The sequence below is a fragment of the Cynocephalus volans genome, chromosome 1 (assembly GCF_027409185.1).
Source record: "Cynocephalus volans isolate mCynVol1 chromosome 1, mCynVol1.pri, whole genome shotgun sequence".
Classification (NCBI taxonomy): Eukaryota; Metazoa; Chordata; class Mammalia; order Dermoptera; family Cynocephalidae; genus Cynocephalus; species Cynocephalus volans.
In genome coordinates this window covers 113,688,471-113,710,752 of record NC_084460.1, presented here as the reverse complement: position 1 = coordinate 113,710,752, position 22,282 = coordinate 113,688,471, and the positions used below count along the sequence as shown (strand labels likewise).

Sequence of the window (22,282 nt, the reverse complement as noted above, 5' to 3'; positions counted from 1 at the left end):
AAAAGAATACCATTACGACAGCATCAAAAACAAAATGTTTAGAGATAAATTTAACACCACGTGTGCAAAACCCGTACACCAAATAAAAAAAAAAATGAGAAAAATCAATGAAGATCTAAATAAACAGAGAGATATATCATGTTCATGGATTGGAAAACTCAATATTACTAAGATTTTAATTATCCCCAAATGGATTTATAAGTTTAATACAATCTGCTCAAAATCTTGTCAGGTTTTTATGCAGAAATGCAGAAACTGATGAGCTAATACTAAAATATATATGAAAAAAATATGGCCCCTAAAATAGTCAAGTCAATCTTGGAAAAGAAAAAAAGAGGAAGACATAGTATGTGATTTCATGACTTACTTTAAAACTATGTTAATCAAGATATTGGACTAAAGACAGACAAGCAGATTAACAGATCAGAATAGGGAATGTAGAAATAGACCCAAGTTTTGGCCAAGTTTTCAAAGCAATTCAGCAAAATCAGAAAGACTTTTCAATATCATGCTGGAAAAATTAGCTATCTATATGAAAACAAAACAAAATACTAAACTTTAACCCATATTTCACACCACAAAAATATCAGGCCCAAATATAAAAAGAAAAATCTACTAATTTTCTGGAAGAGAATACAGGAGAACATCTTTCTAACCTGAATAAAGAAAAAGATTGCTAATACAGGATTTAGAAAGCACTAACCATCTAAGAAGAAATTGATAAAATGAACTTCATCAAATTTTTTAAAATTGTCAAAATAAAATGAATTTACAAACTGGGTGAAAACATTTACAAGTCATATATCTGACAAAGACCTCTGTATACACATATATGTTTATCTCCTATAATACATTAAATTAAAAAGCAAATGATCCAAAACAAAATGGGCTGACGAGTTTAATGGACACTTCACAAAAAGAACTATTGATTAATGATGAATAAGCTCACGAAAAAGTGTTTAGTATCATCAGTATCCATGAAATGCAAATTAAAAACACAGTGTGATACCACTATCCATGTAATAGTATGGCTCAAATTTAAAAGTTGAACAACTCCAAAAGTTGGTGAAGAAGTAAAACACCTACAATTTATATACATTGCTAATGGAAATGTAAAATGGTACAACCTGTTTGAAAATAGTTTCCACAATTTCTCATAATGTGTGGAAGATTTCCTTGACTGATGTGTGTTTTCCCACCTGATTAAGCTCTCTAAGGGCAGGGACTTTGCAGGTAAATGAACACCTTGCTTTAGTCTCTACTACTCTGTTATAGAACAACTGCATGTTTATCTGGTTTACATTAGCTGCCTCTGTACTACTTTGCTTTAACTGACTAGATGAAATTGTGCTGTCAGTAAGACCTATCCCAGTGAATTCCTCTCCTTCCTGTCCCTAGCCCCTTCCTGTCATCTTTTTGATGAAGTACATACAATGTTTTGTTAATGAATTCAGAGAAGGAAGGACCCAGACATGTTGTAAATGTTTGAATGTGAACTCGGATATCACCTCTGCATTTTAGCATTAGCTGGCCCAGAACAGAAGCCAAGTAAACAAAACCATACCACCTCTGGTACCACTGGAAGTACCACAGATCCGACTGGATTACATACATGTCACCTTTTTGCACAGATTGTCAGGTGTAGTAGACCCACTTGTCACCTCACCTTCCTAATGCTGTCTATACCATGCTATTTACAGCAGAGGCTTCTTTGAAAGGGTTCTGGTGGGCAGATTTGTGCTTCACTATTACATAAAACATTATTTTAATTGATTTTTCTGGATCCTATCCATTTGACAATAAGTTATTAATTTATATGATCCTCCATAATTGTTCTCCAGAGCACATGCTTTAGGAGTCCCACAAAATGCTCCATAATTAATGAATCTGGAGTCAAATATATTCATAAACAGCCTGCCTACTATAACCCAATCCCCTGCAGATATTCAGATCAAATGTTAATAAAGACTCTAAGAGGTCCTGAACCAAAGTAACTTGATTGATTTTGTTTAACCTAGACTCTCTTAACACTTACTTGACTATAGAAGCCTTTGTTAAATAATATGTAAATCTTATGGAAGTAAAAAGAGTTAACATATACTGAGCATTTAAAATAAATGTATATATGCGAGTAACTGTGGTGAGCACTTTAAAAACAACCTTGTGAGGTAGTGGTATTACTTTGTCTACTTTAAATATAAAGAAATTGAGGCTTAGAGAAATTAAGTGACTTTTTCAAAGTCACAGAGTTAGGGTGCATAGAAACCAGGATTTCAACATAGGCCACCGGATTGTAGAATACAAATAACTCATTGCAGTACAATATTAATTCTTAGCAGTGTTTTGGAACTAACTTTGGGAGACTGCCTTACATCATGTACTTTGGTCTTCTCCCTTTATGCTGGCTTCCGAGTAGCAGAAGCAACGAGTTATCCTGAACCAATCCACTAAGACTTCTTAAGAGGCATATACATCTCAGGCCTTTGCTCTTTACTTTTTAAATTCTAATGAAATGTTGAGGTGAATCTGGTTTTTTCATCACCTTTAAGAAAGGATTAAGTCCCACTGTGAAATGTAACAATTATGAGACAGTTTTTCTTAAATTTTCCCTTTTGATATATTATAAGCTCTGTTAGACACTAGGACCCAGGACGATTCTGAATGACCTGACTGCATGCGTGATATGTCATTGTTACTTTTCTCCAAACCACTGAAAAACATTCTTGAAAGGATTAATGGTCTGGGATTCTGTGTTAGGTGAGAGACTCAAAGAGAATCTTGGACACAGTCTGTTTCAGGAGCAACAGCTCACACAAGAAGGCTTTATAATTTTTATTTATTATAAAAAATATAGTAATAGCCATATAGAAATCATTTTTACATCATGTTAAATAATTTTCATTTTAGCAATTATGACTAGTAGTTATGTAATAAACCTCCTCAAATATTGATACACAGTGTTTAAAATGATAATTTTATAATTATATTTTTTCTGAGAACAAATATTTTATACCTTACTCATCTACTTGCATACAATTAGGTGTTTGCTATTTATAATGTTTCATTGTTACATTTGTAATGTTTCATTATTATGCTGCTAAGAATATTGATGAATACGTAATTCTCTTTCTGTTGTTAGGAAAAAATTCCAAAAGTATTAGGTCAGATGGCATGATCGTTTTTATGACTCTTGAACTCTGCCATCAATGATTTCTAAAACAATCTTTATAATTCACCAACAATTTTTGGCTCTATCAGTTTTGTTATATCCCTGGTAACTTCGAATTTTTTTTATTTTTCATTTTTCATGATTGCATAGATATAAAATTGTTCCTTATTATTGTAATCAACTGTTTTTTTTAAAGCCACATTTGGGCACTACGATACTAACACTATCAGAAACAATATTTTTAGTATCTTTGCATAGATGGAAACTTTCTCTCAAGATTTTTCATTCAACTTTGAGTCATGACTATTCATCAGATGTTGTGCTAGGTACTGGGGCTCTCTCATTCTCACCACTATATTACATTTGGAGTTCAGAGATTCATTTGCTGAGTGCATCCGTTACCTTTCTGTTTCACCTTGGCTGCTTTGTCAACTTCCCCTTTGGCATTTCTAGCATGACAGACATAACTGCGCTTGAGGTCCTCGGGGGTTACTTTCTTGATGCTCAAAATCTGAATTCTTGTTTCATCTTCTGTTCTACTATAACTTACACTAGAAATAGGGGAGAGAAAATCAAAGCATTCATGAGACTCAAGGCTACTCACTGTGTGCAAATCAGAGAAGTAAGCAACTATAGAGACCCCAGGTGAGGGCAGATGGAATGTTGCCTGTAATGCAATAGTTACAAAAGGGGAATACTAGATTCTGATACTGCTTTTTACCATTTCTACTGCACACTATGCCATTGTCTAGATCAAATCTCAGTGTTGGTTTCTTACTACAGATCTCTTTCCAAAGAAAAAGGTCTCCTTTGCTCAAACTTCTGAAGCAGGAGGCTGTATTGATTTAGTGAGAAGCTTCTGGGGCCACACCCATTTGGGTTTTCATCCAGGTTTTGTCATTTAGTACACATTTGACTGTGTACTTTGGGCTAGGTAACTAATCTGTCCATGTATTGGGTTCCTCTTTGGTAAAAGAGAAGAGTAGTAATGCCTACACAGTGAATTACGTATAATAATTTGCTCAAGAATTCTGAGTATGTTAATACTCTCAGAATGTTAAATATAAGAACAATGCTTAATAAAATATTTATACAGTCTATTCTCATTATCTGACAGGAAGAGCTGACATAACTGCATTTCAGTGATTCACAAATCCTGGATTCTGAACACAGAATATTTTGGTCAAAATGCTGAAATCCCTGGTTAATAATAACATGTAGAAAGAAAAAACTGCTCGGAACAAGTAAACTTTGCAAAAGTAAATATATCTAACCTCAGTGAGTGCTTTGGGTCTGTAATCAAGATTTAAAACTCGCTTGAACTACTTTGCTCAAAGGGGAATAAAATCTCTCTCCTACAGGTGACTGCTGTGTACATTCTCCTTTTGAGTAGGCTTACCGTCAGTCAGGAGAATTTGGTTAAGGACTCTGATTAGTTTAGCCTACGCTTAACTCCACTGCTCTCCTATAAACACTGAATACGTGTTGCCATAAGCAGCAGGGAGGAGCAACATGACTTTACTTATTATTCATTCGTTATTATTATGACGATGGGAAGCACACTGTTCAGAATTCCTGAAATGACCAGTGACTCTCCCAACTTCCAGCCACATCTTTCATCAATTTCTTCTGTAAAAAGTACTCCAGTTTCAGCTCTTTTTGTGTCTTTGAATATGTTCTGCTTTCCTAACCTCTAGATATTCCTTTTATCCGGAATATTCCTTCTATTTCTTTATCTACTTAATTTTTACCCACTCCTCAAATCTTGATTTGGGTACTATATCACTTGAAAATTATTATTTAATCCCCTAAAACTAATTAAACCCCCATTAAATCCTCCCATACATCCAAAGCTTTCCAGTTACTGTATTTATCACATTATATTAAAATGTCTGTTCTATCATTGTTACTCCTACAAAATCTTCCTAGGTAGCAACTAATTACCTGATGCAAAGGAGACATTTTATAATTTCTGCACAAAGTTTGAGCTTACTATTAGCAAAGATAGATCTTTTGAATTCTAGAAATTTAAGTAGCTAAAGATGCATTTGCACATAGATGAGAAAGCTTAAGGTCTTGGAATTACTTTGTCATATAGCTGATTAGCTGCGAATTTTTATTAATTGCTACAGTGAACCAATTACTCTTTGGCAATAGTATGCTTCATTTACAGAAGAATTTTCTGTCCTTAAAGACCCATACTTTCCTCTATGCTAAGTAAGCCCCTTAAAAAATAGGTTTATTTAGGAATAAAATAACCTGGGTTGTTTTTTTAAGAGTGAAATAAATTACTACCCATCCACATTTAAAATAAAATTTAAAGAACATCAATGTATATAATCAATATTTAAAAAATTATGAATTATAAGTGTAACACATGTTATGTGAATTGAGAGAAGAGGAAAAAGATAGGAAATACATGCTTATTGCAATACAAGACACTAAACATAATTATCTGAGGCACAAATATGTAGTCCCAGATGCCAGGACCGAGAAGGAGAAGAACACAACTACACTGACAGGCTTTCATGTATCCTCACTCTACACTGTGGCCTTTTCATTCATGTGGGATGTGCATTCTACTTCCAAGTGGGTACTGTATGTGTGTGAATTTTCCTAGGCTTAAGACAACAGGATGCATGCCCTATGGACAGGCTGTGACGAAGAAGATGCCCAACCTCAAAACATTAAAATTCAGTTTTTTAATGGTCATCGGGCAGTATCTTGTCCTTGGATTTCAAGTCCAATAATTTGGCTTTGGGATGCAACCGCTAAAGATTTGAAAATATTGTTGATTTTTGTTAATGGTAAGCACAAATGAGAGTGAGTTTTTATTTCTATTGACTAGTATACATCAGAGGGCATTGGACTGAGGAACAAAGGTTAGTCACCACCATGCCTGTCCCCATGATACCTTTCATTAATGGTTACATCAACAGTGATGTCATCAGGCTTTTTTCCATCAATGGTCCACCAAACTTCATTGCGAGAATCCATCAGGAAACTAAAATAGACTTTACAGGGGATGAGTAGCTCCTCTCCTAAAAAAAAAAAAAAAAAAAAAAATTCAGCAGATGACATCAACCCATCAGTTTGTAATCTTCACATAGCTAATTGGTTCTACCCTATGGTTAATCAAAAGCTGTAAAAGTTACATATACCAAAAACCTTACTTATGATTAATTCTCCAGTGGACTAACATAAGGTAATGTACAATCCTTTATTCCAAAACAAACAAACAAAGAAGGCCATCAACTTTATATAAAATTTCCAGAAGGACCATTTTTAATACAATCTAAACATGTTCTAAAATGACAACATTTGTTAAAAAGGCCTCTGATGACATCCTTTTTAGCCCTAAACCACCACTGACTTCTCCTCTGCTTCGTTACTTCCTTTAGAAACAAAAGGTGGTGACTAAGGAAAGGTTCTCCAGATCTTTGGTCCTTGGCTCAGGGAAGATGGGGCAATACCATCACTGACAGAACTGGCGAAGGAGGCCCTGTCTTGAAATGCACAAGCTGTTCAACAAATACATTCAATAAATTTAAAGAAGAGTTATAAGTAGAAAAGTTTATGCTATCCATCTGAGAGAGAACATGAAGTTAGGAAGATCCCTAGGCAGAAAATAAGAATAATAATAACAGCAGTAGCAGCAGGAGCATATTCACTGAGAACTTTGTACAAGTTATTATGCTAAATATTCATGCCTATTAACAGTCTTAGTCTTAACAAAACACTATGAGGTATCTTTTAAATTCATGTTTTACAGATGCAAAAATTTAAGTTTAAAGATATTAAATGATATTTCTAGGTCAAACTGTTAATAAGTGGCAGGCCAGGATCTGACCTAAACTAACCTCCCATCCCAGTTTGCCTAGAACGGTTCTGTTTTATGCCTGCTTTCCTGGTTAGTTATTAATATCGACTGCTTTCACTCCCAGAGTGTCTGGGTTTAGATGATAAATTCCATCGACACCCTAATTTGAACTTAGGTTTATCTGACTGAGTGGTCATACTCTATCCTCCTTTCCAATGAATGCTTTTTAAGTCTTCTCCCTTTAGTTTTCTATATCATTAAGAAAGATAAAGTGAACATAAATTTGGGAATATTTTTTAAGCATAATATGACTGGTAGATAAAAGATATTTATGTAATTAATAAGGGTTTACCCTGACAGCAGGAAGAATGTTCATATTACTATATAAAGCCACTGCTAATTCTAGGAAACCTAAAATTCTGAGATTGGCAGACCTCTCAGTGTGTTCTCTATTTTTTTAAAGGCAAATCATATTTGCAAACTTATCTCAAATTTTTTTTGGTATTGTTCTCTACCTATGTGGACCACTGCCTCAGTTATCTTTTGCATATTTTAAACCTCTTTAAATACCTCTTTTATACCTCTTATTGAGTTCAAAGTGAATTTATTGTAAAAGATACAATACAGAAAATGTTAAAATTTTCTTTTGTATTCACTTAACTATGGGAGGCTTTGAGTCAGAACAACAAATTATGGCTTATTTGGTCAGTTATGAATTTTTGTCTAGAATGAAAAATTATGAAAACTAAAAGGAGACCCAGAGAGCCACAGTAAACATTCCACAGTGTTGTAAACACAAGTGTACTAGCTATCAGTTGTTACCTATTTTATTCACATTCCTGCTTCTAAGCTCCACCCTTTCATAGTGGAGCAGAAGCTTCAGAGATTTCTTGTGCCCATATTTCAGGTTTGGCAAACCAAAGCCCCATGTAAGCTAAAGTTTGCATTACATAGAAATCATAGTCAGCAGAGGAAGACTGCTAGTAGAGGAAGAATGGAGCAGATGGGAGAGAGAAGAGAATCCCTGAGCTGCCCATGAGATCGATGAAGTAGCTGATCTCTAGAGTTGCATTGGTTTCTGACGACATTTCAGTTTCAATCCATACATTTCTTTATAGTAGTCCTCTATCCTCTTGCACTAACTTAAATGACATGTTATTCCTTGTAATTAAGAGACTCTGAAATTCAAAGGCACAGTTGTAATTACCAGGTTCTTTCTCATAGACCACGTGATCATTGGGTGAATAGATGTTGGGGGGCGCTGCATCATTTGGAGAGCCTGTCATGGGGAAGAAATAAAAAAAGGAAGTGATGTTAAATCATATAGCTTTTATTTCTACTAACCCATTTAAAAAATCTACTCTTCTATGAAGCCTTGCCCAACTTCCTGGCAGAGTCTGTCAACTCTTCTCGAGAAGAACCACAGTCCAATATATACCCGAATACTACACTTCATTCATTTAAAACAAGCAAACAAAGTGTGACATAATAAGAAATATGGTCATATGCCACATAACGTTTTGGTCAACCACAGACCACATATATGATGGTGGCCCCATAAGATTATAATGGAGCTGAAAAATTCCTGTTACCTAGTGACATCTTAGCTGTCATAACCTCATAGTGCAACACATTACTCATGTGTTTGTGGTGATGCTGGCTAGGAGCAATAGACGATATCATATAGCCTAGGTGTGCAGTAGGCTATACCACCAAGGTTTGTATGAATACACTCTGTGATCTTAGCACAATGAAACTGCCTAAAGACACATTTCTCAGAATGTATCTCCATCATTAAGCAAAGCATGACTGTATATATTTGGGTCTGCTCCACATTCCTGATACAGAGCTCTAAAACTCTTGGAATTTCCTCAGTGATAGGGGCAATAGAAACATCTTTTGTTATAACATTTGGTCTTAGTCCCTGGTTCCTGACACAAGAGCTTCTAAGAGCCTTGAGATCTCTGCAGTGATAAGAATATCTTTTGTATACTAATATGATAGATTGGTGGATGGAGTCTCTAGATAGCTTCAGAATGAGGTCTAGTCACCAGAAAGACCAAGGCATAGTTGAAGGCTTGGAATGTTCAGTCCTACCTCCAATCCTTGGGAAGGAGGAAAGGGTTAGGGAGAGTTGATCACTAATGGCCAATGATTTAATCAACTGAGCCTATGTAATGGAACCCTCATAAAAACCATAAACGACAGGGTTCAGAGAGCTTCCAGATTGGTGAACACATCCCCAGGCCAGGAGTGTGGAACACCCCAACTCTACAGGAACAAAAGCTCCTGAACTCAGGTCCCTTCCAGACCTCACTCTACATACTGCTTCATCTGGCTATTCATTTGAATCCTTTGTAATATCCTTTATAATAAGCCAGTAAATGTAAGTAAAATGTTTCCCCGAGTTTTGTGAGCCTTTATAGAAAATTATCAAACCTGAGGAGGAGGTTGTAAAAACCCTCAATTTGTAGCCAAGCTGGACAGAAGTGTGGGTACCCTGGGGACTCACTGCTTGTGATTAGCATCTGAAGTGGGGGGCAGGGCAGTCGCGTGGGACTGAGCACTTAACCTGTGCGGTCTGTGCTAACTCAGGGTAGTTAGTGTGAAATTGAATAAAACTGTAGAACTGCAGTTAGTCTCCTCAGAGAACTGGAGATTTGCTTGGCACGAAAACCCACACGTTTGGTGACAAAAGTGTTGTGAGCATAGAAAAACAGTTTTTCCTTTACAAAAAAATGAACAAAACATATTGAGTGTCCTCCATGTTTCAGGATAGGTTGTTTAACCAGTGTTCTTGCTTTCTAAAGCCAACATGAGAGAGACTTCTTATACTACAATATGATTAATTGCTTTAATGTCGTAATTGATTATTTCTTCTCTAGATATTTGTCTTTAACTTGCCCAGAGTGTCTAGTATGGAACATGGTTAAATAAATGTTAAATTAATGAATAAACACATGAAAAATTCAAAATCACAATTTTAAGGTTAGCACATAAGTCTACTTGATGTCTACTTATCAGATGAATGTTCATTCATGGGATTGCTGGCTTTTTATAACATTCGATAGACCTAAATTGAAAGAAAAATACCTTACAGGGGGCTTTTTCATGTAGTGTTAAAGAGTATTTAATAACTAGGTTCTAATCCTCGCTTGGTCACATATGAACCATATGAACCTAAGGTTTTATATAAACTTTGCGAAGCTAATTTTCCTTAATTCTAGGATAAGGACAAATGAAACTCACCTCACATTTTAGGTATGAGGAATGAATTGTGTAATATATATTAAAGCATCCACTAGAGGTACATAATATTCAATACTTTGCAGCTTTAAAAAACAAACCTGTATTGCTTGAAAGTTGGGTAAGAATCTCCTCCCCCATCTGTATCTGTCAACATTTATATATCTATAAAACAGGGTGACCAAGCATGCCTGTACCCAACTTTCCGAAAATGGATATGCTTAAGTTTATATATTAGAAACAACTGCTAAAGAAGAATATAAATTTAGATTATCCACTTGACTTCTAAAATCTACTCATGTTAGGTTCTAAATTTAGAGGTTTTTTTTCCCCTCCTGAATTAATCCCCAACTCAGCATAATTCAGAAACTAAGCAGAAAAAGAGAAGTGACTACAAAATTGTTTGATCTGAACTTCATTTGCACTATGTTAAAGCCTTTTTTTGTTGTTGTTTGAAATTTACATAGAATCTGGTGCCAGACTAGTAGACCTGGGATTTAGAATTACTTCTAGTACTAACTCAGGGAGTGTCTTGAAACAAGTTGCTTCCTATTGTGGGGCCTCAATGTTTCTATCTATTAAAAGCTGGGTTATGGCAAAATAACACTCATATATGCTCTAATTTTTAACATAGTTATATTAAGGCTAGCTGCTAAAAGCCAGGTATCTTGACACTGGTTCTCCTGATTTCTGGATTTGCCAGGAGTCTGTGTGGGCAGCTGGGCATTGCCCTTCCTGTTTCCCAAGCTTCTCACCCCCTATTCTCTCAGTGCCAAACAATGGTTGAACACTACCAGCAAATACCTTCAGCAATAGCTATAGCAGTTTCAGTACCTAGAAAAATAGTTTACTTAATCCAAATAAAACACTTTTTGATAATAATATTAACTACAATTTATAGAGCTTCTACCGCTTGCCTGCAACTGCAATAGTACAATATGTATACTATTTCTAATATTATCAATTATCCTGAAGGTTAGGTCTTCTTAGTCCCAGAGTACAGATAAAAAGACTGAGACCTTGATCAAAGTCATATTGCTAATAAGTGTCAGTGATATAATTAGAACACAGATCTGTCTCCTAGTCTTTTCACTCTCCAAACTGCATTTACTTAATTCATTCACATATGGATTCAGTTGACCAATAATCATTGAAAGCTCACTGTGTACATGGAATTGCTGAAGGCTCTGGGGATAGTGCAGAGAACAAAAAAACCTGTCTCTTTTCTTATAGAGTTTACATAATTGTGTGTAATAAATGATTAAGAGCCAGAATCAGACTGTTATGTTTTTTTTTTTTTTTTTTTTTTTTTTTGTGCTTAATGCAAATCATGCTTACCTACCACCTTTACAGTCAGAGTCCTGGTGAGGTGGAAAGTACGTCCATTTTCTGGATAGGTAACAACACATGTGTAATTTCCGTTATTTGAAATTAAGGCAATGAGAAAACTCAAGTTAATGCCTTCAGGTATTACATTGTTAAAATTCTGTACTTTATGACAGCCCTAGAAGAAGTAAAAGAAAAGATGTTTGCTCTTTAGATACATGCATAGTAAATAAACAAACACGTGTGTACTCACATCTAGTTTTGCACAGAACATCCAAATATTTATGTTGCGTGTTTTACAAAACTATTTAGGTCAAGTACTTGACAATGTTTCTGCAAAGAATAAACGAAATAAATGTCATTTTCTTTTCTGCAAAAGATAAATTAAAATCCTAAACTGAGATAAGACTTTAAAAGCACCGGTCCCCTGTCTCAGAATCTGTTATTCAAATTCCAGCAATCCCATGTTGATAGTGAAGCAAGTTTCAAGTTCTGAAATAATGGCTAAGGAAACTTGAGCAACTGTAAGCCCTGCTATTTAAAAAAACAAAAACAATTATAGTTTTCTTTTCCTACATTTCTTCACTGATTAAATTAATTCAGGAGTCCAGTCAATCTATCTGATGAAGCAGGCCCTGATTTAGATGTCTGATTTTGGCATTTTTGATCATCCTGTAGAATGGCTATATCAGTCATTTCCAAACATTTTTGTGTTTTTCTTCTACTTTATCCCATTTTTTACAATTGAGTATTACAGAGTACAGAATCTAAAATTAAAAGATTTCTTACGAACCTTATCAAGACCTAAGAGTTTAGTTCTCCCCCAACTCATATTTTCATATAACTTTGCTGATTTTTAAATTGTGAGATTGGACCATCTCATTCAACGTAAGTAGAATCCTGTTTTGGATCTCTCAGCCTCACTCATTGGCTATATTTTTCATATTTTTTTTTCTTATCTCAGAGAAAAAAATCAATACATTATTTGTGACAAAATATATGAACATTTTACTTTTAGAAAAACTTTTTGTTTTTTTTTAGAACATCAATAATTCATCAATTACAAAAAGGATTAGGTTATCTCCAAGGCCCTTTGGATATTTAAAATTCTGAGTCTAGCATTGGCTGTACTTTCAAGTTCTTGTATTTACATAATTATCTTTAACTCTTATATACTTAAAGTTTTCTTACTTCAATTCCTGGAGCATGTGTTTTGAAATATGACAGTTACACCGAAAGGCACATTTTGTAATTCTTTGTGACAGGAAATATGATTTTAAGAACAACACTGAACTTTTGTTTCACGGAAAAAATAATCAAAAGGAAGCTGATACGAACACATATTAACATTTGTTATGCTTTTGTTCCCATCTTACAGATGAGGAATCAAAGGCTAGAAAAATTCAAAAACTGTCAATGTCACAGCACCGGGCAGTGTCAAAGCTGCAATATGAGCCTAGATCTACTTGTCTGGAAGCCCTTTGCTTTTAATCCCACTTATTTTCCTCATCCTATATGGTAACCCTGCACCTGTGCCACACCTGGAGCCAGCTCCAGTGTTAATAGTGTGATGTGGCTCTGTCACTTAAATCAGGCTAATTACTGCAAACAATGATAAGCTGGAAAAACATACTTTTTAGGATGAGAAGTCAACTATTATTACTGAAATTGTTAACAGCATTTTTAAAGAATGTGCTGAAAGAAACTTTTTATAGCAGTTTCAAAGTTATTAGAACTATAATATTTCATAAAAGGAAATATATTACATTCTTAGTATGTACATGTGTGTTGGGGTACTTTCAGGGCACTGTTGAACTATAAATGTCCATTAACTTTAACCTATAGTGTCTGGTTAGCTCTGTCTTTTTCTTATAAGCAGCTCCATTTCTGAACCCTTCAGCACATGCACCTGAGACACACAGGATATTTTCAAACATAACAAATGATTCCTGAAAATAAATTCTGCAAAATTTTATAATGAATTCAAAACCATTTGGAATCCATAAGAAAACAGCTATGAAGAAAGACTTGGATACCCAAAGAACAGAAAACATGTTTCCAAACATAAGAAATGAGTTAACAGTAAGTGCATTTCCACAATAAAGCAAATACTTGTCTGACTAGAAGACAAACAATCCTAGTTTACCCATCAGTTCCTCTTTCTGAATTCAAAAGAGAGAAGTTAAATAGAAGAGCCACTTTTCAACTATGCAATGGTTGCTGTGGCAACTGACCACAACACATAGTTAAAGAACAGCACAAGAAATGACTTTGAGATCCTGGAGCGGAAATGAATCTCGGGGAGGTGAAGGGAGTGGGTGGAGGAATGTCATGAGGAAGTTAGGACAAGTGTTTCCATTCAATACACCTACAATGCGTAAAGAACTGTGCGAAGGCAAAAAAGTAGAAAAGACACAGTTCCTTACCTATCGGTTTTCACAGTCTAGCAGAGGATTGCAAAAACACAATGAAAGGCATATTGGGATATCAGTGAAGGGAATATAGAAAGAAGATAACACAGAAAACACTTTTTTTTTTTTTTTTTAGTGCCAGGAATTTAAACAGAGACATGAAAAATAGAAAATGTTTTTAAAAATATAATGGTAAAGAAAGATTTGGACTGAATCTTAAAATATAAGTATAATACTAACAGCTATTGGGGAGGAAGGAAGAGACAACACTCCAGGCATAGGAAAAAGTGTGAACTCATCTGCACTCTAATTGCATTTTTTCCTCCTTGTTAGTACTCAAATAACTTTATTATAATGTTCTGCTTTTATGTGGAGCTCCTTCTCTAGTGGCGGGTGAGGGGTGAAAGAGTGCTATATCTGCACTCATGGCTGGTAACCTGCTCAATATGTGGCACATGGTAAATACTCTAAACATTTGTGTTGCATGATCAAAAATATGAATGAGAGAAGCAAAGGCATAAGACATGGAGTTAAGAGCTCATGGAGAATGTAAGTGATGATAAATATATGGAATATAAGACATAGGGTGGTAGGATGTAGGAGGTGGAGGGAAAGGGGAGAAAGAATACAATGAGTTTAGTTGAGGTATAAGGTCAGAACAGTTGGGAATATCTACAAAGTTTTTGCACCCAAGATTAAGTAGGTATAAAATATATTACACTTTGTCATGAAGTCTCACATGAGTTCTATAAATTAGTCATTTCCCATGAGCAGAACTAATTCATCCAATGCTTACACAAAAAATACAAAGTCCCTCCTATGTGCCAGGCCCTGTGTTAACAATGCACAGACTGTGTGATCATATGGCCTAATTCAGCCTCAAAGCTTTACAGCTATTTGAATTTGGCTTTAGGGTTAAATGATGAATCTTGGGTCTGCAGAGGCCCTAAAACTGTATGCAAAATGTTGTATGTACACGCATATATGGAATTATATGTGTATAGTCCTGAAAGAAAATATGATACACATTCCCTTCATATGAAAGGTTAAAAATCACTATATAAGGAGTGTAAGGAAAGGAAAGAGAGAACCAACCTAAGTTTTCACATCAAATTGAAGCAAGCATTTTAAAAATAAAGTCTGTTATACAGACCTTGGGCTAAATTCCCAATAATATGTACTATGCCAACAAGAAGGCCAAGCCTGGCACTTTTTCAGAAATGTTCTTTTCTGATGGCACTTTGTCAAAAAAAGCAAAGATCTTCCTATTTTCTGAGAGAGATCTATAAACAATATTTCACCAATTCTGGTTAATTTCACACTAAAAATTAGAAGTGGAAGTAATATACAAATTTTGTTGGTCACAATGGGTACAAGGACAACCATATTTTTGCAAATTGATTTCTGTGATGATATCCATTCTGCTAAATAGCAGGTGGGAGTATTTCAGCAGCTGCCATAAATATAATATCCAAAATATACAATAAAGTGGTTCCTCCAATTCTCAGTGAGAAGGAGAAATTGCCTTTGCTCTTATAACTGTCTTCAGAAAATAAAATTTCAAATATCCAGCCGAGGAAAAGAATTAATCCAGTAATATTAAAGTTAGGATGGACTGCTATATTTCAAAGTTCAGGTCTCTAAATAAATCTAATAGTAATAGTAATAAAAACAACAACAACAGGATCATACTTACCTGTGTCTTTACTTCTCTGTATTTGGAGGTCTCTATATGAATAAACAGGCTGTCTCCAATTTATACACATATTGTGTTCCAGAAGTTCTTTAATAAACCAGCTACTTGAAATTCAGTAAATTACTTACAAACCATGGTTTACTTTCCAGGCTAGTTATAAATCCTGGCATATTCAACAAATATTTACTGAACATCAATTTAACTCACAGGGCTATTGAATTAGAGAACTGTGAATTCTGTTTCCTGAACTAAGAAAATCCTGCCATGCAGAAAAGAGGAGAGAGGGAGAAAAGGCATACAAAGGAGGAAAATCCAAATCTGCCCCATTCCTTCTGTAATTCTGAAATATAAATATTTGGTGTTCTGTCCCCTCTAATCTGTTTGCCTGAGACTCTGATTTCCCAATGCCTTCAATTCCACCAGTTTCCCTAAATCTCACAGTTTAGGCCACAGCTCAATATGTGTCCAAACATTGCTCTGCCCTTCAAAGTGCCCTAAGCTCCAAAAGTGAAGACTGGACCACGCTCTCCTTATCAGTTCTGGAGAGTTCAGGTTTTGGAACCACACAGAACTGGCCTGAAATCCCGGACTCTCCCATTAGCAGCTAGATTGTTTTGAGTAAATTAAGATGATGTAAAAGTCTGGGTTCTTGACCCAAAATGCATAGGGTTGAATCTCGCCTCCTAGCCCTAAGGCCTTGGGAAAACCACTCTGTTTCCTCAACTGTAAAATGGGGAAAAAGAGAGCCTACTTCATAAGGATGTTGAGAGAACTAAGTGAAGTAAAGCATTTGGAGCAATCCCTGTGCCGAATAAATATTATCTGCTACTGTGTACCCCTCTGAGCCTCCAGTTCCTAATCTGTTAAAAGATTCTATCTACCCTGCAGAGTTGTGATGAATATTACACATGATAATGTGTAAAGTACTTAGTACACTGCCTTGTACTAGTAAAATGTAAGAAATGTGAATTTCTTCTTCTTTTCAATTCAGCAGCTTTCATCTTGCAGATAACAGGAAAGCAAATTTGCTGGAACTGATTATAATTAATCTTTTAACCCTCATAGACTTATTTGTATAACTAAGACATAATTCCAACCATGTCAAGGTAGGAACTTCAGTTGTTAATGACTAAAAAGAACTGCTATAGGTAACTTGGGGGTCAAGATACCCAGGTGGATGTTTTGGGATGAATGTAGAAGGTAGAAAATAGAAAGCAACGTTAGCACTGCCATACAACTACAGGAGAGTGCAGCTACCAAGAACTTTGATTTTGTTCCCAAGTTGGCAAAACTCTTCAGTTCTGATTTCCTAGGGCCTTCTATCCACAGGTTTCTCTAAATCTCACAGTCCAGCCCCTACATAATATGTGTTCAAAGTTGTCAGTCAATGATAGAGAATAAAACGCAGCATACCACACATCAATAGCGACCTTTTTATAATCAGAGAATAGAAAATATGGCTGGTTGTCCTTTTTCATCACCTGCACATGGTTGAATTTCGGCCATGGCAATGGTTTTACAGCTGTGAGTTTTTTTCTCAATCTCCTTCCCAGATGTTATACCTCCATTCACCCTATGAATAGTTTTTCCAGAGTTTGACCTTAGTCTACTTCTCTTCTCACTTAATTTAATGTTCTTAAAGGCTTCAACACATAGATGCATTCAATTCTCTGTCTCCAGCTTTGATTTTTCTCCTATGCACTAGACTCCTATAACATGCAACCACTACCTGATAGTCACTGCCACCTTCCTCCTAGATGTCTCACAGACACCTCTAACTTAACACATCACCTAAATCTGTTACTCTCCAACCTGCTCTTTCTTCTGATATTTTATACCTTGATTAACTGAACTACCATTCATCCAGTAAGGAAAACCAGAAAATTGAAAATCATTGGACATACAGAGACAGTTATGGCATCACTTTGCCCTCAAGAAACAGTCTCAAAGGGTACATGCATATAAATCTCTCTCTCTTCTTAAAACCAATAGTAATTTCTCTTGTGGAACTTAGAATTCTACTTTTTGATCAGAATAGGAATTCTTCTTGTTTATGAACTTATCTGTGTTAAATTGTAAACTCCTCTTAGACTACACAGAGCCGGGCATATGCTTTGTTCATCACTATGTTCCCCAAAAGCCCTGGCATATTGCATTGAACACAAGTGATCTTCAACTAGTATATGTTGAATGTATACATGAATGAATGACTATAAACAAATAAAAGTAGTAAAAAGTAACATTGAAACAGGCATAAATAAATAGCTATTGGCATATATGAGGGAAAAAATGATTTCTAGCTGGAGAGAACAAGGAACAATTCATTAAGGTGGTGGAATTTGATCTGTTCTAAATGAAGAAGAGCATTCCAGGCAGAGGGAATGCATGAGGGAAAAGGAGAGAAAATGATAGAATGTGTATGGAAATGTAACTTAAAAAAGTAAATAACATTAGAGGATAGAGATCTTGATTGTAAGGTAAATGAATAAACACATACTTTCTTTAACTGGAAGACATATTACACTTATTGACATAAAATTATTGATGTAAATTTGTAATATTATTCTATTAATCATCTTTTATGCTTTTTACTATGGAAAATTGCAATCACAGAGAGAACATACATGAGCCCTTGTGCCCTTACTAGCCTCAACAAGGGTCAGCTCAGGCTATGTCTTGTTTCATCTATATTCACTCACTTCACCCCAAGGTTATTTTGAGAAAAATCACAGACATCACACCATTTTATTTGCAAATGTCTTTGTGTATATCTCTAAATGATAAGACTTCTGCAAGCATAACTATAGTACCATTATCAAGTTTAAAGAGTAACTATTCATTGATATCATCAGTATTATGTCTATGTTCAGAATCCCCTGATTTTCCCTTAATTTGTTTTATAGTTTATTTGAATGAAACAGGATCCAACTAAGGTCCATACATTGCAATCGGTTGTTATATCTCTTAAATCTGTCTCTCTCTCTCTCTCCCTCCTGCAACTCCTTCCCTCTCTCCCTCTCTCTGAGTCATTTTATTATAAAATAAAACTTATACCAAAAAAACCACTCAAAGCATATGTATGAGTTAACGAATTATTACAAAGCAAACACCTGTGTAACTACCAGACAGTTCCAGGAATAGTACATTGCCAGTCACATTTGAAAGCCTTCCACATGCCCCACATCAATCACACCTCCTTTATGACTCCTTCACTACTCACTATCAATACTTTCACAGTGAAATCACTTCATTGGTTTCACTTATAATTCTATTACCTGTGTGTGCGCATACTTAGATGCTATAGTCTCATCCACTTTTAAAATGTTTTATATTTATATTTTCATCTATACATACCCACTCCATGCCTTTCTTTTTCTTAAAATTTATCTGTTGAAGGACCCAGCACATCTGGACTATAGAGTTTCACACAGTCTGGATTGTGCTGATTGAAAATTCATGGTGCAGTTCAATATATTCCTAAGTTCCCAAAATGGCAGCAGGATACAAAGGCTTGATCAAACTTAGGTTTAATTCAGTTGGCAAGTTATAGGTAATACTGTTTTCTTTCATCAGAAGGAACATGTCTGGTGGTTTCTTATCTTGTTATGTTAGCAGTCATTTGTGCTTAATGCTTTGATTTATTAATTCATTGAGGGTTGCAAAATAATAATATTCTAACCGTATCATTTCTCTTTCATTTATTAGTAGGAATACTTTTATAAATACATACTTCTTTGCACTATTTTATTACCCAATGATACATTCTTCTAGGAAAACCAGAATGAATACCTGACTAATGCCCTTTATCAGTTTTTGAGATAATAAACTGGTTTCCTATCATCATCAAAATGTAACTAGTTATGCCTCCAGCTTTACTTTTTTTGCTCAGAATTGCTTTGGCTACTCATGGTCTTTTGTTATTCCATACAAATGTTAGGATAGTTTTTTCCATTTCAAAGAAAAATGTCATTGAAATTTTGGTGGGGATTGCACTGAATCTTTAGATCACTTTGGGTAGTATGGACATTTTCACAATGTTAATTCTTCCAATCCAAGAGCATGGGATATCTTTCCACATTCTTGTGTCCTATTTAATTTCTCTCAACAGTGGTTTGTAGTTCTCATTATGGAGATTTTTCATATCCTTGGTTAACTTTACTCCTAAGTATTTTATTTTTTTGGTGGCTATTGTAAATGGGCTAGCTTTCTTGATTTCTTTTTCTGCATGTTCACTGTTGGGGTATAGCAATGCTACTACTGATTTTTGTGTGTTGATTTTGTATCCTGCAACTTTGCTGAAATCATTTATCAACTCTAAGAGTTTTTTTGTAGAGGCTTTAGGCTGTTCTATATATAGGATCATGCCATCTGCAAACAGGGACAGTTTGACTTCATCTTTTTCATTCTGGATGTCCTTTATTTCCTTATCTTCTCCAACTGCAAAATGTGGTATATCTACAGAATGGAATTCTACTCTGCTATAAAAAAGAATGAAATACTACCATTTGCAGCAACATGGATGGACTTAGAAAAAATTATATTAAGTGAAATAAGTCAGGCACAGAAAGAGAAATACCACATGTTCTCACTTATTTGTGGAAGCTAAAAATAAATAAATAAATACACAAACAAATGGGGGGGGGCGGGGAAGAAGACAAAACAATCACAATTCCTTGAACTTGTTAAGACAAGTGAACAGATACGATGTTGATGGGTTGGAGGGGGGACTAGGAGGGGGAGGAAGGAATGGTAAAGGGGCAGAAAAATCAACTACATTGTTTATTGATAAAATAAAAAAAAAGTACCTAGTTAAATTTTTTGAAATATTATTATGAACTTACAAATTTAAACTTACTTCACAGGATTCAAACCATTGCAAATATTATCTCTTTTGAAGTTCAAATTGTTCATCTTTGACTCTTATTTCATTAATAACTTAAACAGAGATGGAATTAAAATTTTTCCACTATGACTATGAAATTGTCTATTTCTCCCTTGAGTTTTGTCAACTTTTGCTTCATGTATTTTGAAGCATTGTTATTAGGGACATTTATCTTTATTGTTTTTATGTCTTCCTGATGAAGTTACCCTTTTATTATCATGAAACATCCTCTTTATCACTGGTAATACTCATTGTCTTTAAGTCTACTTTATCTGATTAGTATATCCATTCTAACCTTCTTATTTTATTCATAATTTGTTTTTAATATTTGAAATTTTTTCCCTTTCTCTATTAGTCTTAAAGTATTATCTATTGTGATTTTTTTTTCATTTGTTTTACTGTTATGTTTCTCAGTTTAGCTTCATTTCTGAAATGATTTATTTTCTAATTTTTTAGTGAGCTATATAATTTCTGGGCTTTTCTAATTATTACTTATTTATGTTGTTCTTTCACATCTTGTATCATTTTCTTAATGTCTTTTGGCTCACTTTTAAAATAGTAGATTATGTCTTCCTGACATGCCTTCTTTTTCCGTAGAGATATTATTCTTCTTCTTACTCTTCTTTTTCTTGTAACTTTGAATGGAATTTTACCTTGATTGTTTTTGTCCTCATGTTTATGTGAAACTAATTTTTTTCTAAATTTTAGAAGATGGCAGGATTTTCTAACTTCACAGAAATCCCTCTTCAAAACTATGGTGTCTTGGTCTTGAGATGTTCGGATTCTGTTATCCTCCTCCATTTTTAGTAAAGACTTCTCTTTCCTTCCTCTATATTTTTCTGACCCAGTTTAATTTTATTCTACTCTCAACAGCTTCTCCTCAGTGTGGCTGGTTAGTTTCTAGAGTTCTGAGGCGCTAGAACTGCTCCAACCATCTCAGAAGGTCTCTTACACTCACCTTTTGATAGAGAACAAAACCCCTCCCAGTTTCAGCTGCTGTTCTCAAATTGGCCTGTCTACTTCTCTGTGAGTACCTGTTGGTCCTTTTGAGGTTTTCTTGTTCTTAGTTCTGCCAGACACTGCATTATTTCCATCTGCTTTCTTTGCTACAGACACTAATTCCATACGGGTCTTAAGGCTGCTGCTAGTTTGTCTCCTTCACTTTATTGAAAATGGTTCTTATGCACAACTTGTTACTGAGTTTCACTGTAAATTCCACCCATGGGTTTTTGGCTTTGGTGTAGGTGGAAACTTGAAGAGATTCAAAAGCTATGCTGTTGCCAAGAGTGCCACCTTCCAACACTTTTCATTTTCTGATTAAACACTTTCTAAATCCCTCAGATGTGGAGGAGACCACAGATGGACATTGTGCACATATTAAAGCAAATAAGAAAACACACATAAATAAAATACTATAGCGACTATAATCAAGGAGTGGAAATTCATCAGGTGAATCAGCAGCTTCTGACTTCACTAAGCAGTGAGGTAAAGTGGGCAACATTTTATAAAATATGTTTCAGAGGAACTTAACAGAAACAAGGTAGTTCTTGTATCTCAGTGAATGTGATTTTAGAAATGGTGGGCTGAGACAAAGCACTCTGCACCTCTTCCTTTAAAATGATACAAAATGGGCAAGTGGTAAAAGATTTCTATAAAGTTATTATGGAAGAAATAAGAAAATCTGGGGAGAAAAATCTAGGTTTCTACATTTAACTTAGCAAATAAGAAATAC

At 35.0% G+C, this 22,282-nt stretch overlaps 1 protein-coding gene across 2 annotated transcripts in view; it reads right to left on the bottom strand.

Moving 5' to 3' along the window:
• IL1RAP (interleukin 1 receptor accessory protein) overlaps positions 1-22,282 on the bottom strand; it is a 120,464-nt gene that overhangs the window by 17,999 nt on the left and 80,183 nt on the right. For both annotated transcript variants that reach the window (XM_063107726.1, XM_063107735.1), the window contains exons 5-8: positions 11,574-11,739; positions 8,197-8,268; positions 6,084-6,210; positions 3,572-3,720 (exon numbers count right to left, since the gene is read on the bottom strand). In XM_063107726.1, the coding sequence (XP_062963796.1) occupies positions 3,572-3,720; positions 6,084-6,210; positions 8,197-8,268; positions 11,574-11,739 (514 nt within the window). The remainder of the gene's footprint in view (positions 1-3,571; positions 3,721-6,083; positions 6,211-8,196; positions 8,269-11,573; positions 11,740-22,282) is intronic.